The following is a 21,592-nucleotide window of genomic DNA, read 5'->3' as shown; positions in this document are numbered from 1 at the left end:
CAATGAACACTTGCTAAGGTCACCATACAATAACTGTATTCTGCTATATTTTAAGACTTTGTGATTGAAGTACTTCCAAATAATAATTGATTTTTATAAATATAAAGCCAGTAAATAATTGTAACGTGGTAGAGCTTGAAATAAATTGTATAATTAAATAAGTTTACTATTAATATTATTTCATATCACTCGCTAGAGGTACTTTGCCGTAAAGCTTTTGTCATTAAAGTGCCATTGATGTATTTTGATTCGAGCTCAAGTTCAGCAATTGGTGATCTCCTTTGTCTACATTTTGACAAGAGCACGGTATTATTACATGACGTCACGACACTTTGTCTGAACGTTTTAGACATGAAGCCGTAAATAACTGGGTTAAGGCAAGAATGTATGTATGGCAGGCAATACAAAGCAATCTGAAAAAGAAAAACACGGTCAGTGAATGTGCTAAAACAGGTACAGTTAATAGTTTGTTATATTGTATATGTGAATTAAATGTTTGAATCGATTCAATATATACAGGCTATATTCAGGAAAGTTTTGCAGTATTTTAATATCTACAGGGACACACATCATATAGTGTATTGTCGATGTTGATAAACAGATTCAAATAAATCCAAATGCACTACACATATATATTGTTCAGCTTATTATTTTAGTATTCATTGAGCAACAACTTGAATTCAAGAAAATTGTTGTTTTGGTTATCTTACCTGTAGCTTGAAATGTGTCTCCGTATAAATGTGAACTCCATATTCTGAATATTTGATGATTCGAAAAAAAAGTTGAGGTCCCCAACATATTAGAAACACAAGTATAACTGTGATCAGCATTTTGATTACCTAAAACATATAAAACCTTACAGTTAAAAGTGAATTATTATGTAAAATCTGTAATACAATACATGATAATATTGACAGTATTAGATATATTACGTGAACAAAACATAAAATAATTATATATGAATTTTGCAGGTAAGTGTGAGGAATACAATCCAATATGACATATCAATAAATAGAAAGAAATGGTGTTTTAGAACAACATCTTATTATTGTTTTTATTCATATAACTGTTAAACTAAATCATTTTAGAAGTAATCTACTTTTATTCAGGAAATATTTCAAACGAAATATCAAATGATATATTTTAAATGTTTTGCGTTACTGAAAATACATACAGATACTGAATAAAATCGTACACCATTTCAATGATAAGAATGGGTTGATTGTTCATACAATGTTGCAAACCAAATAGTACCTGTTTTCTTCCTTTGATTATAGACTCCCTTATGGAGACGTTTGAAGAGGCATACGTATATTGTCTTCTCACCATGCGTTTTCTACTACTTGGTCGGACCGGTGTTCCTTCTGAGGACGATCCGCTAGAGTTGCGATTTGAGTCTCGAAGGGGTATACTCCTACACCTTTTATGTAAAAATTAGTAAATATTTTTATTTTTATTTATTTAGTTTTATTATATTCTGTTTTGTTGTTGTTGTTATTTTTTATAGTTTTTAAGATAAACGGAACGTTTCTTTCAATAACAGGCTCAGTCGAGTCTGAACTGACTTTGCAATTTTCATGTTATTTTTCGTGATTAATCAATAATTCAACAGTTTAAAAAAATCTATTTTGTTAAAATCTTGTTTACTTTTCAAAACATTCTGTTCATAAGGTATTGTTATTCAATGTACGTTTTTTACAATACGTTAATATTCATACTGTTGAAATGAAATATTCCTTACAATACAAAATTTTTAATCATTCAAATTCCATACAACAATAGATCAAACGGTTTACAGTTAACAGCTTAAAATCGTTTATTTAAGTTATCTTTGTATCACATAAATGTATGTTTCAAGTTCCAACTTTTACCTTTGGTAAAAATCGTTTATTAATGTTCTCTTTGTATTAAAAAAATTTATGCTTCAAGTTCCAACTTTTACCTTTGGTAAAAATCGTTTATTATAGTTCTCTTTATATTATGAAAATGTATGCTTCAAGTTCCAACTTTTACCTTTGGTACAAGTTATTGATTTATAGAGCAATGTGTTATAAACATTATGATTATACGCACGTCTGTGAAGTTGAGGTCAGATTCATTAAAGTTCGTCCACTTATCCAAAGCACATATATAACTACGGCGTAGCAGAATGTCATGGATCCTGTGGGTATTACAAACATGATCATCAGTTGGTAGATTGCAAAATACAATCTCTCGTGATCTTTCACACCGTGATCCGAGCAGAAAACTAGCGTCACAGAGCTGTCATTATTCCGGTATGTCGTCTGCTGTGTGTCCTATGGGTAAAGATAAAAGTATCATGTTGAAAGAAAATTATATTTGTGTTGTTCTTGATTGTTTGCAAGAATAAGGCATGATTGATTTTATTTATGCATTTCTTAGCATTTAGTAAAAAAAAAACTAGAGCTTTATGTGTACAGTATCACAAGCTAGTGGTCAAAAGAGAATCGCTTGATGTAGTTTGAATAAAACAAAATAATTTTCTTTCTGTTTGATGCAGGTATCTATGCACTAGTTTGGATGTATTTCCATTTAAAACTCTCATACATTTCTTGAGTAAAGAAGAATGACAGAAATGTATGTGAAAGCTTTTGGTAATGATGTATGTGTCGCCAATCCTGTAGCAAACTGTCAGAGCATTTTTGACAAATTATTAACGTAAAGTATATCCTTAATTTTGACAAATTGATATTGAATTTGTAGAATTTTTTTTTTCGTTCTCTTCCATAAGCGAATAGAATTGGCCAACGTCGCAAATTTTAGTTATTATTTATTTGTAATAAGATATATGTTGAAAATGGTTTTAAGCCTTTTGGGCTTGTCAAACAAGAATGAAATATGTGTGTTGCTGTACTCTGGTAACATAAAGAATTGAAATAGAATCATCCTGTATTCTCAGGACTGTGTTACAATTCTTAAAATTTAAAACCAATTGATTTGAAAGATTGAATGTAACTTAGAACTGAATGTTCCAATACAAGCATTGAATTTAGATATGAATAAAACAAATTCTATATTCCATATTTTTTGAAAAAATATAAAACAAACATATTGACAAAGTTTTTCCTTAAAACTGTTTATATGTATATGTTGAGTTTCTTTAAAGAACTGAACGTTTTGATAAGCAAATTTCAAAGATTATATGTAATATATTACCTTAACATAAAGCGCCGGTGCCGACAAAAACGTCGACAAAATCCATACGATGACAAGAAGTTTCCGGGTATAACCTATCGTACACTTCCGTCTACTTTGCATTGGCATAACTATCACAAAATACCTAAAAATATAATGGAAATATAATTGAATAAAAGATACATATTCCTAACAGAACTGGCGTCTTTTGTCATTATTCCTCTTTGTTTGTACTGTTTTTTGAAGTACTGAAAAATTATTTGGAATGCAACCCTCAATCCTTAGTTGAAAAAAGCACATCTTGAACGTTATTTTATTTAAAGAAAAAACACAATCCTATCTAACAGAATGTTCCTGATGTCAACTTTGTCCTTGAGTGTGCCTAAGATACAACAAAAGTCACCATATGACATTAATGACTGTAAAAACAACAAATGTACAAATGAAATAATAAGCCGTTGCTTAAAATAGTGACACGGGGGACATATGCTGTTTAATTGTACACAGTTTATTTCTGCTTGTCTTTTCAACATCACCAAATTGGCTAAATAAAGTTGCTGGAACAAAACAAGTCAAGGTCGTTTATATTTGTATGCTTGTAATGTTTAAACTTTGTTTACTTTTGTCGCTTGTGAACATTTTCAATCAAAATGCTATTTCGTATAATTATGTTGTTTTACATTACATGCATAAGCATCACAATAGTAGAGCAAAGAATATGAATGTATAAAACTTAATATTTCAAACTATGGTAAGTGCATTGTCAATCATGTTTACCGCAAATGTAAACAATAAGTAACAGACTATTTTCATGTTAAAGCTAGCTCTCAACATTAAACGTTATAAAGATTTTAAGACGGATTGTTTTACCGATTGTAAATCATTAGCGCAGCTGAAAACGTTCCGTCACCTTACTGAGAGTATCCGATAATTAAACACCTGTTGACGTTAAAAACTGTTCTCAATATCGACAGATAGAAATGAATTATAGGATTCCTGTAACAGGTTAGCCGTGACAATTTTCAATTTCCTTATATCTGTATTTGCCTTATATGTGTATTTGTATTAAAAATCATATTGTAAATGCATTCTACGATTTACATTTCATACACGTGACATCATCTCTAAATTAATTGCTTGCATCAAGCTATTTATTCTTCTAGGAAGTCTATCACTTGGCTAATTACAGACCTCTATTCGACTTCAGATTTAACCCAACTCAAATATTAAGGTTTATGCCTGGGTGCAGTTAAGCAAATCGGGTTAATTTCTTGCTCATTTCATTAGAAAGACTTGAATCACTGACTTCCGCCTTCCTGAACGCATAATCGACCACTGATCCTTACAAATGGCAAGGATTCATGCCAGAGTTTTTTTTCTGAACTTATACCTAAAATGTTCTTCAATGAGTGTCTTCATTGACACTCACAGTGAAAACGAAAAGAAAACCCCAGAATTGCGAGACATTCTAGTTGCAATTGATTAAAGACATCATCAAGTCCAACAGCCACACTTAACAGATACTCATCGCTCGGCTTACTTGATATCTTAATTGGTAGAGATTGATGTGCTATTTACAATGACACTTGACATGTAAATATGTCACTCTAAAGGCAACAATTGGTAATACATTTAAAACAGATCAAATTCAGACTTTGAAATGTTAGCTTTTTAACGCAGTATTAAAATCACCACTGATTATATCATATATATTATAACATATTATATCATATTACATGGTTATAAATAGTGTTATGACAACATTATTCAATATTTTTTATGAAATATTAATCATTATAAGTAACCTGTGGCCGACTGGTGAAGGCCCTTGACTTAAAATTACTTGCACCTGATCACGATCCTGTCAGCTAGATTACGGAGCGTCTGTTGTTCTTCTCAGGTGCCTGTTCATGTCAATATTTACTGTACTTCGATTGTGTGGAGAAAATGTATAAGTGGAAAGTTGTTTGCTCATAGAAACAAATGCTAGCCCTTAAAGGGGATTTAGTTCATGCACGTTTTTCCTGAATTGTACAAGGATTGTCTGTCCCCTCCCGGCATGTTACAGTTTCTCTTTTTCTGTATTTTTTTGATAACTTACAAAACTCAAACAGCATACCAAAAAGATCTTTATGTTTTTGTGTGTATACGACAAAAATATCACATTTACATTTAATGTTCATCTTACCTTTAAGATCAAATAAGAGCAAACTTATTGAATTATCTTTGTTCATAATAAGATAATATCTTGTCTTTTTATCCCTTTAAATGTCTAAAACTACATTCATTGACATATTGGTTGTTTGGCTTTTGATAAGGTTTGATGCAATTTATTTCCTCTTAATCCAATCAGTAGATAATGCACTTTATCTGCTTATTACTTTTGTAATTCAAATTTTTCTCAAAACAGTTTATCAATCAGTATAACAATCAGGTTTTTCACGAAAATTGCCCTCATGAAGGATATTAACATTTGAGATAAAAAGTGTACAAAAAAACAATGTTTGTTGTAATTTTCAAGACACTCAGTGTAATAGTTGCATGATGTAGTGTTCAAGGCGACTACCTTATAGTATGCTATTACAAAAATGTCTTTCAATTAAATGTCTTTATCAAATATGTTAAAATTGGAATTCTGTGTGGCAAACATTCCTTTGCGGATTCAAAAAAGTAGAACAACAAAATAGGTTACTTCATTTTAAATGAACAAATAGAAAGAAACATCAAAAGTTGAAATGACCCTTTTACGAGCCCTTAAGGTCCACACTTTTTTCCACGGAATTAATTCGTTTTGTATGTAATAATAATTCGTAATTACGAAAGATAAGTCAGAAGTATGTTTTTGAGATATTTGTACTATTTGATGCTGTTTTTGACCTTTTATATAAATTAGATGAGAATAAGTTTAAGTTATTACTGTACCAATTATATTTACATGCTCTTTACTCGTATATGTGGATATCGTCATACAGCTTTCTTATTCAATCATTATGTAATATACAGCAGTTGTGTTAATACACATTTAAATATTATTGTCAAAAAGAAAAATGATATGACTTAAGTCAATAGAAATAGAATAGAACAATATTATTGTAACCTCCGTTAGTGGCAATTTAGTGTTTGTAACACAAACTAAGGTTTTAGTAGTTTGTAACCTATTTCTCTGGTGCGAATGTTCGTGAAATACGAAAATATTTAGGGACGAATAAAAGAATCTCCTTTTTTTAGAGAGTAGTTTCCGATTTTTATAGAGGGAAATGAATTCCCAGATATTTTGTCGTTGTCTGTACTGAGAACACTGCGTCATACTTCAAATTTGGTAGGGATAAATTAGAGTATTTATGTAGAATACGCATCCTTTATGTCAGTACGGTTGTCTGTGGATTTAACGTGATATTGATTGATTTCTTTTGCAATCATACGGCGTTTTTTCCCCTGTCTGCAGATTCTGATCGTTTACTAAACGTATTTACATATCATATATTGTTGAATTTAAGACATTTCTAGATTACGTGTTAGAGAAGTTTTGTTTTGTTTACGACAAGTTTAAGGTGACTAGAACATTGTTATTAAAAAAGCTAGGTAAATATAAGTGACAAATGTTTCTTTTAAATCAGTTTCTTTATTCTGTTAAAATTAATTTGGACAATATTTAGCAACTCTCACTTATAGTCTTATCTTGTTATAATTTTGTAAATCTAGTCAAATGATATTAATATCTTTGTATTGTATAACATTTATGTATGTTTTTTTCAGTTAATCGTATCAATAAACCTCTCTGGGATACGCAACAACAAACGAGTTGTATTGTCAGTACAATTATTATTCACAAACACTTAGAAAGGCAATCAATGAATTATAATTTGACACCAAAATGACAATGATATTTATCTAAACTAGTTATTTAGCCTGTAAACATGATATAGACCAACGACCATAAGCTGTTATTGCATTGAAATCAGTTAAAATGAATAAAATTGTCTGAATGTATAAAATATATTTCTATTATTATGTTTATAACGTTTAATTGCTATTATAAGATAATATGCCATAGAGTTTATTTAGCATAAACATAGGAGATACTGTGCATAGCTGACATGAAAATGCATGTATGTATTGCAAATGTACATTCTTTTATATGTTTTGATCAGTTTGTAGACGGAGTCATGATAAGCAACTGAAGTAAAATCACAGTAGATAAACTAATTTTTGTACATTGTAAGCATATACAGTAAAATGTGTATCATGACTTGTGATCACAAGCATGCGTTACTTCCGATCACTTGACTTATTTATGTTAACGTGCACACTTCCTATTACAGGAAATAGACTTGTGATACCATATAATTGTCTCAATATGTGGTAAGCCAAATACATTCAGACTAAAATGCATGCTAGAAAGCCTTAGAAAGTAATATAAGCGTACTGCTACACCATTGTCTCAATGTGTCCACGATGTATTTTATGCCAATGAATAATCAAACTCAGCTGCACTCATTATATCTTCAAATTGGCTTTAGGCATCCAGTTGAGCTTAAAACAGCTTAGATTTAGAAAAAATGGCGCACTTAGATTTTTGTCTTTAGTTATTAATATTATTTCATTATTTGTTTTCATCAAAAGAGCCATTTATCTTAATCAAAGGGAGTTGAAAGCGAATAAAAAGGAATGCATACGATTTTGTTGAGAGTTTCTTGCATAAATATGTTGGAATTTATATAAAGACTGTTTAAATGTTGAATTCTGCTTAAGCCGGTGCTAGGGGGCGTGGGCGGAAACTTGCACTTTCCAGTACCGTCCATGAACAGGCTCAATCAAACCGAGCCTGCAACATTTTCAATTTTGCCGTGTTGGGTTTTCTTTAGGGTTTCTGTATTTATCAATTTTATCATTATTATAATATAGTGTTCATTTTAGTCGAACAATTTTTTTCCTGGTATTCATTTTTATTTATTTATTTTTGTCCACTTTGTTTTTTTGGTTAGTTTGAAAACCTCATTTTTGAATACTTTCCCTGATAACAAATATTTGTCCTGAAAGTTTGATTAAAGAAAGACATTCCCTTTTGTGTTGTAACTGAAAAGATGTAATCTTACAACTTGGTTATGTTTAGGTTTCTACCCTCAATGTCTGGTGCACTTTTCCTGTCGATGTTCATGCCAATTGTGTATAAGCGCTTTCTAGTAGAAACCAGTCGAATATATAATACATATTCTTTGACAAAATAACCTTTCTCTGTCATTTTCACTTATGACTTACATGTCTAATGCTATCCAGGAAATATGATAAATGCCTTACGTTTTTGTATTAATCATTATAATCAAGTGTTGGTATAAATTGAGTGTATAATATAATTACCAAAGTGATTATTCTAACATATGTATTTGATACCTGTTTGTAGCAAGTGCTTAGTTTAAATGTGATTTACAAATCTATGTTTGGTTTAAGTCAAAATTAAAAGTATCTACAAAATGTCAAACAACCCTGTGTTTCGAATTTCAAACGATAGTTTTTTATGTTAGTATTTAATGTGTTAAAACGAACATTTTGTTAGTATTCAAACGTTATGCATGACAATACTTGACAACAAATTATCATTATCATATATTATATAATAAACTATACCTGTCATTGAACGATGCAATTTTATGATCAAATTTTCTTAGTGTTTGAGTAATTGGCCTATGTTATATTTACAATTTTGTCTGAAGCATATCAAAACAAAGTGCTGGAGATTTCATTTTTAAACTTAAAAATGGATCATAGATCTCATTCAAGAAGAGGGTATGCACAAATATTATAACTCTGCCTATAATAGTTTGTTACTTATAACTCTTTTTTCATGAGCGTTCACGTCAGATTCAAAATTTATAAAGAAGTAGGGTACATATTAATGATTTCTCTTATTTTCTAAATTTTCAGGAATGACAATAATTTTGTAGTCGTTACCTTGTGTTTTTCGACTCTTAATTTGCAGTTTTAACGATTTGTTTTTTTACCAAGGCTTTATCTCAAAATGTTATGGAGATATCGGCATTAAACATCATGGGTAGATAGTTTTTGTATGTTAGCGCTTTCGTTTGGTTATTGACATTTGGTGTGTGCTAAGATCCTTTTTGTGACATTTAAATGATCGGGTTGGGAGTTTGCATTCTGCTACTTTATCTTTTTATATTACTGTGGTATGTTTCATAAAGAATCGTCTAAAAAAGTCTAAAACATAAGACTAAAGTTAGGATTATAATTAAATTGCACTAAGGAGCGTTTCAAGAAACTCCCCTAACTCTTGTAATTAGGAATAGTCTTAACGTCACTCTTACGACAAAATATTTTTAATGGAGATAAAAATAATCACTTGTGTCTTATCTTGCAATAAGTTAGTGTAGAATGACAAATGATTAAGCAGACACTGGTAAAATATAATTATGGTGTATAATTGACATTAATTCATTAATATTTCTTATCTATTATCTTACTTCATATCATTAATGTTATAATGTAGATCTAAGAGGACTAATAATTTTTGAGTTTCTTTTAAAATTATTTATAAATTGCATATGGCAGACATGATTCTTGAAAATATGCTTCATATTTTACACAAACTAAAAAAAACAAAAAACTTCTTAATGTTAAGGAAACAAATCTAAATTTTGAGTGTTTTGTTGTAGGATAATGCGCCTTCTAAGTTCAAATGCGCAGTAATGTAATAACTAAGGTTGGTAGGCCCAAATAACTTATTACAAAACATTTGAATGATTAACCCTGCATTATTTTACAGTAACATAAGAAAAATGATATATATTTCCATCAAAATAATCAATAGAAACATTTGAATTATTTTATGCGTAGAAGTTATCTTTATGACGTCATTTGGTTTATTGACGTCATATCTGACTTATATGTTGTGTTATCCTTACATTTTTATGTCGTATATACCATGTAGATCTATTAATGCTTACTTGACTGCCTTATCTGTTTATAGGAGGAAATTGTGAAGCATGTTTGAATTTTATGTAAAGTCTTTAAAAAAATACCGAATCTTGAAAAAAAACCACAAAAAAACATACGCCAAACTAAGTCCGGCATTTCGTAGCCATATCAGTCACAATGTTAGTCATATAATATGATTGGTACGAATTTTTATTCACTAATAAAACCTATCATAATACTGGTTAGCAAAAATGACATGTTTATTTTAACAATTTTTTACCTTAAAAGTATTTAATTAAGTCATACACACATAACGAAAACTTATCATAATTCATATTAAATCAATGCAATAATAACAAATATAATATAGAATTTATTTAATATAACATGTAATAATAATTTTTTCTTCACATATATGCCTTCGATTTTTACGTATCAGACAGTAAATAAAGAGCTGCAATGTTTTTTAATCACTTGTTTTTGTATTTATGACTTTAGACAAAAATTAGGAGTGCCCTGAGGCACCGATGGGAATAGTCCTAAGTTTAGTCTTAAAACTGTACTTAGGACTTTTCTTGAACCTCAGTTTTTCACAGTTTTGCACTAACGACTAAACTATGTCTTTAGATTCTTTATGAAACCCTAGTAATTGTTTACAAAAATAACTACAATTTGCGTAAACAATTTATGTAAAATAAAAGCAATGTATCGTCAAGTAAGTGGTCCCTAATTAATGACAAAACATGCCACTTGGAACTGAATGAGTGGTTATGACTGTTGTGCTTATGGTTAATGATAAGAATAGAAATATCGTATACAAAAGATGCGAAATGGTCATGAATTATATCCCTTTGTCTCTTTTATGAGGATTTGATTAACCCTTTTTCAATTTCTGAACACCATTTTGTGGTAACGCTCGAAATGTCACTTAAATTAAGTCTTCAAAGTTTACGAAAATATAACTTTTTTTCTTATACCACTTTTGACTCAATGTGCCTTCAAGACAAAACTAAGTATGTAAGAATGTTAGCAGTTAAGTGTATAAGCATGTAAAATGAACAAAGATATTTAGGTCAAATGAAGTGATCGCGAAACTATTAAAATCAAAGAGAAATGTATTGGAGGCATTCCTTATTCTGCGAACTCTTATGTACTTTGAAAATACAAATAAAATTCGAAAAGAAGTTTAATCATTTTGTTGAGAAAATAAAACTTGTAGTCATATTTCAACAGACTAACAATTCATCCTGGAAAGTGTAATGAATTAGAAATTGGTTTATAAAAACAACAAACACAAATATCATATTTTTAATTTGAATTTCTCGTAAATAAGACTTAAGTTTTAATTTAAACAGAGGATAATTAAATGTTGCAGGTGCTTTGTAACAATGTATGCTACATTAACCAAAGTGGCTTACATTAATTTTGATTTTTTGCAACGTCTTAATGTTCGCTAATGTTCAATTTAATGAATGCATGAGATTAAAATCATATTGTATGTGTAAGAAACAGTTATGCAGTAAATATTTTTTTAATGTTTAACAATTTTAATTTTTCTTAATAACGTTGTTCCTAACACAGCATGTAGTATTTCAAAACAGTTTACCTATATGAAAATACAGTAACCAAACAAAACAGGTACATGTCAGATGTAAATTGTATTATTGCTCGAATATTTTTGTTATCAATGTGTTATGAAAATTGATTTAAAGCACATTTTAAACGCTGAATATGTGTATGTTTTTCTTGCGCATATATGTCATATTCTGTTCTTTATACAGTATTGTACAAATCAGTATCACCATATTGTTACCCACTGTTTCTATGACGTTCGTGTCGAATATTATATGGCAATGAAGTCCACAGAACAAAAACACCATTAAATGACATCAATGAGTTAACAGTATCACGAGGTTAATAAGGATATAATTGTAAATCAAAGAAGTTAATCATTTGTTATCCCTGTTTTGTATTTTATCTACACTTGGACATGTGCTATTATTTAGTCGAAAAAAAAATCAAAATAAACATGTTTTTAATTCTTACAAATGCACAATTAAGTTTAAACATATTTTCAGATAAAAACCTTTCACGAAAAAGGGAATTTCTCAACAGGAAAAATAATTATATTTTCTTCTATTATAGGTACGCACTGATGTTTAAATGCTTTAGCTTACCAGTCTCGATATCATTTTTGACCCCATACCTAGAGAATTTTATCTCTTATTAAGCGATGTTGAAACGGTGTCCACAGTTCTACTATTCTGAAAGCGTATTCTTGGAAAATCAATTTATATATACTTTTGTAAATATAATCATAACACATACTCTTACTTTTAGTAGCAAATGAATCCTTAATGAAATGATAAAAAAATTAGTTGCGTGACGTCCGTAAACGTAACTATGACATTTCGGAATACTTTACATAAGCTGTTTCATTATAACGTCGAATATTCCAGTCGAAAATGTCCAAAACAGGACATTATTGTAGCTTGATGACATTAGTTATCTATAAGATATCAATATCTCTATTACGTTAAAGAAATATACACTATCAATTTATTGCGTCCTGTAAAGATAAAAACTTGCACTTTAGTGAATTTTGCAAGAGTAATGTAAATTTTGTCACATGTATACTACGTAATGTTCTAAGCAATTAAAAATTTGTTGCAATTCTGATAGTAAATGCTATTAAAGGACAAAAAGTATGTTACATATTAATATAACAAACGTTATTTCGAGCATTTACACATTGTTTGGCAGCCGTTTTTTGAACTTGGTAAGGTCTTTGAACATAATGTATACTATTAAAAACATTTCCTCTATTTACGGAGGTTTTTTAAAACAATCGTAAAAAATTTAAGAAATCTTATATATTCTACTCTTAGTTACAAAGCCTTAATCGGTATGGTTGGCAAAGGGTAGGAGAAAACATGACAAAACAAAATTAAAGTCTTGCGTAAATCTTGGGTTAATATTACATGTTGATATTTTTGTATAGAATTAAAATCCATAAAGTTATTTAAAAAACTATCTTAACATCGAGCCGAAAAAAGTGCATTCATGCAAAAAAAAACATTAAAAAAAAAAAGAATTGTTACTATCGCACTTTTGCTTAAGCGTTTATGAACAAGGAATTATTCAATAAAACAACTGTTTGTGTTCATGGCTTGGTATAAATGAAGCTAGAATTCATTGGTGATGATTTCAAGTGATGTAGATTGTACTACACTCGCATCATCGTCAGCAGTTGAAACTTAACTTCCATAGCTTTCAATGTTTCAGGTGTTTTTAAACAGGTACTTGTGAGATATTTTTGTAGAACATAGCTAATCCAGTTATCACCATGCATTGATTTCACGTGAATTTGTTTTGTGTTCTAATAGGTATTTTGTTGAGCTTAGCTTAAGACTGGCAAACAACGTGTGAAAAGTTTTAAATCTTCATGATGCGACTGTTATCTTCATGATCACACTCTATGTTGGTGATTGACAAGACTTCATGTTCTAAAGAGTCCACGATTTAAACTTGATCTGCACATTATGATGTTTATTATAACTGTATTTACTTTATTATAATAAAATAATGACGTGCATTATATCCATCTATCCATATTTCACGTTTCCTAAAATGTGTTGTCCAGCACTTTAAAATCATCACAATAAATTGATATGTTTGCTATATTCTAAAGGAACTCCACTGAAGCTTAATACATGAAGGTACTAGAGTTATTTTCTCCAGACTTGAGTACCGTTTCTTGTAGGTCTGAACAAATAACTTGCGTCGAATTTTCAGATCACATTTTCATACCGTGTTTCAAGAATAATTTTTTCTTTAAAATGGCCCAAAAATGAAAAGCGTCCCAATGCTTTTTGCTCAAACCTTGGACTAAAAATTGCACAAAAAATTGATATTCCATTTAATAATAAGTATTTTATACTTTATTTTTCTCTGAAGATGTGTTTATTTTCAGATCTTCGCTTGGTCTTTGTAAGAATTCTAGGCTTCAAGTTGACCTTTGTGGGCCGTGTTACCTCAGTGGAACTCCTATAGCTCTATTTGTTGTCATAGTAACCAGATTTTAGAACATTAAAAAATAGAAATACTTGCATAATATCCATATTTCCATGTTATATATATCTTTTAATTTTAATAAACATATTTAAAACACTTTTTGTGTTATCACAATATTTTGTTATGTAAGCCATATTGTAAGTATTTCCTGCCGGATGATTTGTAAATGGGTATATTATTTGGTTTAAACAATACATACTTCTTCAATTGTTATAATACAATAATACAAAACATATATTGAAAGTTAGGAGTTAATAATAGAAAAATAGTTTATATAAACCTCCTTAAAGACGAATATTTTATTGACATTATTGTTTATTGGTATACGAAAACATTCATGTAGATCTTATAAGTACTATATAGATGAATAACATTTTTATTATAACATCTTTTTAAATATATTGTTAATATTTTAAAACAAACATGTAACAATACCTTTCAAAGCTAATTGCCGTGAGATTAAGAATTGACGCTACAGCTGTGAGCATTTCAATAAATCCAGAAACCTTGCAGAACGCTCTTCCACCAGACCATTCTCCGAGAACCATTCGTAGAGTCTCGTGTGGAACTACAACCATCAGGAATAAAATATCCGCTAAAGCTAAACTCATCATAAAAGTAAAGGTGACCGACCTTGACGACCCAGATCCAAGTACTGAAAACATCACTATACCATTTCCTATTACTCCAATTAGAAAGACGGTCCCATAAACTATTATCAAAGGCACAAAGTGGGGTTCGTGTATCCATGAATGTTTTAGTTTATCAAGATCTTCGTAAAAATAGTAGCCGTCGTCATCAACAATATCCGTACTATTGTTTAATACTTCATAAGTTTGACTGTTGAAACTTTTGTTCATTTTGTCTCTAAGAACACAATGATTTATGAATATCTTTAAGATTCAAGCGTTGAACATAATGTATACAATCACAAATTATATAAAGGATATTTTATCAATTGACTTAATCGAATACAAACAAAATCAATCCATCAGCAAATCATTAACTGAATTAAATATTTAACCATTTGTCTGTTAACAATATATTTATTTCCTATTCAAAATCACCGATAATGATTATAGTTATATTCCATCTTTAACTTTCAAACTATTTACTTTTTATGTGCTGAAATATAAAAACACTTTTCAATAATTATGCTGTTTCCAATACTCGTATTCTTGTGTCCATTTCCAATAACCATTCTAGAAAACTCCTATATTATACCAACATTTCATTTATTATAATTACATACGGCTTCTATCGAGATACTCCAAAGAATGTGACATGTTATAGAGTCAGCGTTGTCGATACAAGTTATGAATTGGTTTTTATTCTGATGCGTATAAAACGAAGTGGTGAGCGTTTTATGTGTTCTCTTAATACCCGCAGTTTTGAGAGATTTAGCGTAGCTTGATAGCACCATCTCATCATAGCATGCGTTTGAAATTTGGCTATGCTATCGGATGTTATACAAAGCGGCTTTGTTGATCAGATTCTTTGAAAAAAGCTTCGAGCGACAATTAAGCTATGCTATTTAACGAAAGTTAATCATATCAATGAAATCAAAAATGCATTTTAGACGTTCTATTGATTGGTAAATACCCTTTATGTTAGAGGAAAATGCAATATGCTGCAGATATAATGTTTGATATACTCTTACAAATCAAATGAAATTCTAAAATACAACTTTGAAATTTATTTTATCTGATTTTCAATAGCGTATCAAAGTCATGAAATAGCTTTGAAGAAACATTGCCAAAATATCCAACTTCTTTATTTCCAGTAAAATTAATGTTTCCTCCACTGTGGCACTTTTCATGTGCATTCATAAATACTCAATTACAAAACAAATACAAGAACAAATCGCGAAATTTACTAACAAATCAAACACGCAATTTTTCTAATTTCTACTATCAATACATTATTTTTGTTTCCTTTTTTTTCATCTTAAACCGATTAAGTCTCAGCATTTCCCGATGATATGCTGAAATAGTATAAATTGTTCGTTCTAAAGAAGTTAGTCTCTTTTTATTTTTTTATTAATAGTAGAAATAATAATTATTATAATGATAATAATATGATAAATAAATGGTGAATCGTGAATTTAATATGCATACGTTCAAAGTGTCCACATTTGGTGTTTATGTTTTTGTAAACAATGGAGAACATCTGAGTGTTAGAAAACTACACTTCCCAAAATCCCCCGCACTTCATCTCAGTGTACAGTGTTGCTGTACCTTACTGGTTTTTCAGTATCATTTAAACTAATACTTGCTGTGTTAATAATTGAATACTTCCTAAGCCGGTGCTAAGGTGCTTGAGAGATGTTGCAAATTACATCAGTTCCAACAAATTAAGTCTTCACTAGTCAACAATTTGCTCTCTCAAGATCTCCTGTTGGCAATATTAAAATTGGAACGAACATACAAAATTCAACGTTTTATAATCGGGATTATAAATATTTACTACATGATAGATATCCGTTGTAAGTGATTTAACCAGATGCAATTGAAAAAACACATGGGTACTTGTGGTAAATAAATATTGCCCATTAAGGCAAACAACATTAGAGACACGTTATTTTTAAATGGCTATATCATTTAATCATTTTTGGATGGCCATACTGTGATATTTAACAAATTTTGTTGTACTTAATTTAATTAACTTCTTCATATCGTTGAGTCTTGGAAAGATTGACAGTAACAAAACCACCATTATTTCGGCTAATAACCATATCTTTCATTTCTTTCATTCTATCTTTCAGGTTATAGATGTATACCAGATTACATAGATGGTCATTTAAGACACATTATGCTTTATAAACGAATACATTTTTCCTTTCTGAAAAGATAAACATAAGTTTTATAGTGTTTAAATAATGGTTCAGGGCATACTTATGAAAGAATAATGTTAACTTGAATGTAAAATGATCGGTCATGAAAGCAGATTTAAGGACAAATGAAATAAGCAGCATTCAATGGATTTATTTTCTTCTTTGTGAAAATAGCAGCATATCAACTAAATAGTATTTTGATTTTTATACAAAATACTATATCTTTGCTTATTGTCAAAGTAACAAACAACAACAATGTAAAGATGTTTCGCTGAAATGGCAATTTAGTTACTTATTAGAAACTAAACGGGGACACTAAAAACAAAAAAAAGGTTTTTGAGACATAATCAGGAAAGCATTTCTGTGGTATAATGGACTTATAAAGAAATTGTAAGTCTAAGAAAGTTAGTGTTTATTGACTTTCACAAGTACGGTAATACTTTTACCGGTAAATTAATTTCTGAAAAGCACTCTTAAAGAGAGATTCTATCTTCGTAATTATAACCCTTACGAAATATTTAAAAGTGGTAAGTAGGTGTTGTGTTCTTACAACAGTTTACTGTGTCGCGTGCTTATAGAGCTGCAGGAAACTATGTTTTATTTTTCTTTGTAAATACCTTGTTGATTATATAGCTTGTGGCATTTTTACAAATGTTGAACATACATTAAGATCAATCATACTACCGTGTTCTCTCACGTATCAAATTGAATACAAAAATATTATATTTCAGTGCGTTCCTCATATACGGATTTTTTCTTTTTTAGGTCATAGAGTAAAATAAATTTTCCAGTCTCAGAATGCAAATCAATTGTTGTGTTGTGTTGTGTGATTAACATTTGCATGTGCATGTGTTTATTATTTATTTATCTCATATGTTTCTGGTTTCACAACATGATAACATCAGTTAAATTACTCTAATAGGCCTATTATGTCTCTGAAATTGTATCCTTTTTATTTCTCAAAATCATTTTACTTTTGGTATCTTGTTATAGTTTTATTTGCTTCGTTTGGAATGTTGGTAATTATAGTATAAGTATTTTGTATCAAAGTCAAACTACTACTTTGTTTACATTTTGATACCATTACGGCACATTCAACACTACTTCCTACAGTTGTTTAACATCTAACATGCTCTTAATCCGTATTTAACTTTATTACACACATGTTTGATATTTCTAAAGAATGACAATGTTTTCAAATATTAATGCAAAAAAGCAAAATAACAAATGTTTACTTAAAAGAAATACATTTCATACAATAATTTACATTTACATCTGTTGCATGTTGAAAAGGATTAGAATTCAGTGAGATAATATCTATGCTGCACAATTAGAATCAGAAATACCTTTTCAAAGATCTCATTCCTTAGGGTGTTGGCAACATTATTTGTAAAAATCAAAACTTAGTTCTCTTGGAAATGTAAAAATGTGTTACTTCATATTGTCGTGTAGGGTTGCATAAAACACTATCGTCTATGAAGAGGCCGAGTCAAATATTGAACCTGAAGCATTTTGCATTTTCAAATTTTAGTGTGTTTTTTCTCTTGCAATCAGACTGTGTTTTATTTTGGATAAACATACCATTACTTGATATTAAGTACCAAGTTTTTTTGAAAGTTTTACAATATCATGTTCTGCAAATTTTACATTTTAAGACATTACTATCGTTATAGTAGGAGCTTATCTATTAAAAGCAAATTGTTAAAATGCACAAATAAATGAAAATCAAATAAGTGTAATACGCAATATGCATTTATCTAAATGACAATTTTAAAATATGTTCTAAAATAATAAAATGTTTATTAAATTCTGTCATTTTCAAAATCGTATTATATCGGTTTTTTTTCTTTTTTTTTCATAAGTTTGGAGCGTCTTCTTTACGACAAAAAATGCCCAAATCCCTAACCTCGAGAAGAACGTTAAACACAACTTGTCTGATACCGTTGCGGGTTCGCTTTTACATTAGTTTTGAAGGTCGTCTTTACAAAAATATAAGCTTAATATCATAAAACTAAATTAACTGCCAACTAGGAGGATTTTTAGGGGGGGGGGGGGGTATCTTATTTAACCTCACTTCCTCTTTCCGTCCTTGAAATCGATGTACGATCGTGTAATGGAATACCTCCCTTACAAATTTTGGACATTTCAAATGACATGACAATTTACGTTATACTTTCAACAGAAATCAACATGTGCATATATAATTCTATAAATCATGAACTGTTCTTACTTAAAATGTATTAACAATGATCAAATAGTGCTACCTTTTTAACAAATGGACTTTATTCCACGAAACACAACGTAAAACTTGAATATCAGCATTGTTGACAGTTCTCTTTTAAGAAGAGTATCACATTAGGATAGATAACTCTCGCCACAAAATGGTCAGATGACCCTAATTTATTTCCTGATGAATATCTAATAATTTGGAACATTTACAGTTACTATAATATATCACAAAGTGAATATCTACAGACATTATTGGAAGATTCAGACGGCGCTTTCTTCTGTCATTTTCCATGTTTAAAAATGGCGGACACAGAACTTTGGAACTACTTATTTGTATTTCAGTCTGGCTTTTTATGAATGTATATTTGTTTACATTTAAACTTTCAGGATTTCTTATTTATGTAAAAATAATTGTAAGCCTGATTTGAGCCGGATGATTTTCTGTCTTTATCATATTTTATTAAGTGAGAACTGTATTTTATCTGCGTAATAGAATACGTCTGCATATATCACTACGCTCGAGTATTTTGGACCGGCTTTTTGTTAATATGTATTTTTAAATGTTATTTCAGATATGTTTATGTGGCTTTTCAATTAAGCCATATATGTGCTACTTATGTCTGTTAGAACTTCTATTGTTATTGCTATATTGTTAAATATTGTTAAAGACTGATCACTGGACCTAGTCTTAAGCCGGGATTTTCATTGGCTGGGGCACTCTTTGTAGCGTCCCAAAAGTTTATAAATAGGGGTGACTGTCGTCATTTGGCATCTTCTTCTCAACCGTAAAAACTTGAGAAGTACCAAAGCAACAAAGCTTAAATTCTTTGAGCCTTAAGTCGTATTACGTCTGATATATCTATATATATATATCCTGCAACCACTTACTTGCTTACTTATAAGGTATCTACTATATATTAGATAAATAATAACTTACCTTAATTTGCTGGGCGTTAAGCTATCCAGTACTATCGTAAACAACAACAGTTTACTTACAGAAGTCTATTACAAATTCATTTGATGCTGAATCTAATATGAATTATCACGTTATGGCAGACCCTAAAAGATGTATTGGTCTTAGAAATTTCCAACATCCTGTCATACTTTACATTTATTTGTAACTAAATGTTCATAACCGAAGAAGATCCCATTGCATAAGCCTAGGTCCTCTATTGTCGAGTATTGTCAATGCCGGTATTTAATCCATCGAAGAAGAATTGTTAATGCCGCCCGATACCAATCCGTTTATAACGATAGATCTACGTCACAGAGTAGTATTGTCAGCGAATATCATATACATATTTATTGAGATGTACTTGTTATATATACGAGGGTTGTCCCAATATTCTGTGACAAGATTGATTAAAAGCTAAATAAAACAGGTACGAATTTGATATTTTAATATGTTTTAAACCCATATAATTTAAACATTTTCACAAATTTTCATAGATAAATATCAACAAACAACAAAAATATGCCATAAACACCATGGCAACTAACTGAATCGCGGCGCACGTCCAACGTCAAAATCTATATAAGGCGCCTTTCTCAAATACTCTCAATGGCTTTCAACGCAATAATAGTACCCATAAATTGTCATTTTCTGACTTAAATCATGTGGTTATTAATGTCTGTTGAATGTTTGGATGGCATACCTTAATTTTTGCTATACGCAAACTTCCGGTCTCGTTACTCCTGTTTTTAGCTGTAGGAAATAGGCGACGAAGATCGGTCTTCCTACCAGTGTTTTCCTTATTTTCGCTTTTTGTAGCGCAAAACTCTGGTTCCGTTCATGCCTTTTGTACACAAATGCTCATAATATTTTGCTCATATGTTATATTTGATATATTTGTTGAAAATCGTTACATGTGTCATCTCGAAATAGTCATGAAACCTGAGTGACATGTTCACTGCGCCGCAAATTCTTCGAACATCGCCATTTTAACTTTCCTATTTGATACGAGATATTTTCATTTATTCGTATCTTTTTCGTTTTTTAAGTTATTTAACTAAACTTTTCAGAGATGATTTAAACATAGCAGCAGAGGAAGTTAACGTGACATTGTGCAGACACATCATCAGATATTTGAAATATACGTAATTAATTTCAGCCTATTCATAACAAAATGTAAATTATTTGACGTGCGCCGGCAACCCAAACCAATGTCGTTAATACTGAAAATTTCTAATTAACTAGGGTAAATTTTTTGTAAATGATTTGTTGTAATGTTAAATAATAAACTTATCGGTTATATGTGTGAATTATTTTTCTATTGGCGTAAAAAATGAATCGGCTATAAAATTTGTCACGGACTTTTGGGACAACCCTCGTATATGATGTCACATTATTAAATGACGTTTTTTAAAACA

General features: G+C 30.0%; 1 protein-coding gene across 1 annotated transcript; it reads right to left on the bottom strand.

The window, feature by feature from the left end:
* Positions 1-169: 169 nt before the first annotated feature.
* LOC132760156 (allatostatin-A receptor-like) lies at positions 170-15,644 on the bottom strand. Its single transcript, XM_060752064.1, has 6 exons — positions 14,596-15,644; positions 3,178-3,301; positions 2,074-2,297; positions 1,255-1,420; positions 711-839; positions 170-413 (listed from the first exon to the last, which is right to left on the bottom strand). Exons 1-6 carry the CDS (start codon positions 15,018-15,020, stop codon positions 186-188), a joined length of 1,296 nt encoding a protein of 431 aa, XP_060608047.1. The 5' UTR covers positions 15,021-15,644; the 3' UTR covers positions 170-185.
* Between the last annotated feature and the right edge of the window lie 5,948 nt (positions 15,645-21,592).

This window comes from Ruditapes philippinarum, unplaced genomic scaffold (assembly GCF_026571515.1).
Source record: "Ruditapes philippinarum isolate M1 unplaced genomic scaffold, ASM2657151v2 ctg68_1_1_1_1, whole genome shotgun sequence".
Lineage (NCBI taxonomy): Eukaryota > Metazoa > Mollusca > Bivalvia > Venerida > Veneridae > Ruditapes > Ruditapes philippinarum.
This window is presented reverse-complemented; position numbering and strand designations above follow the sequence as displayed.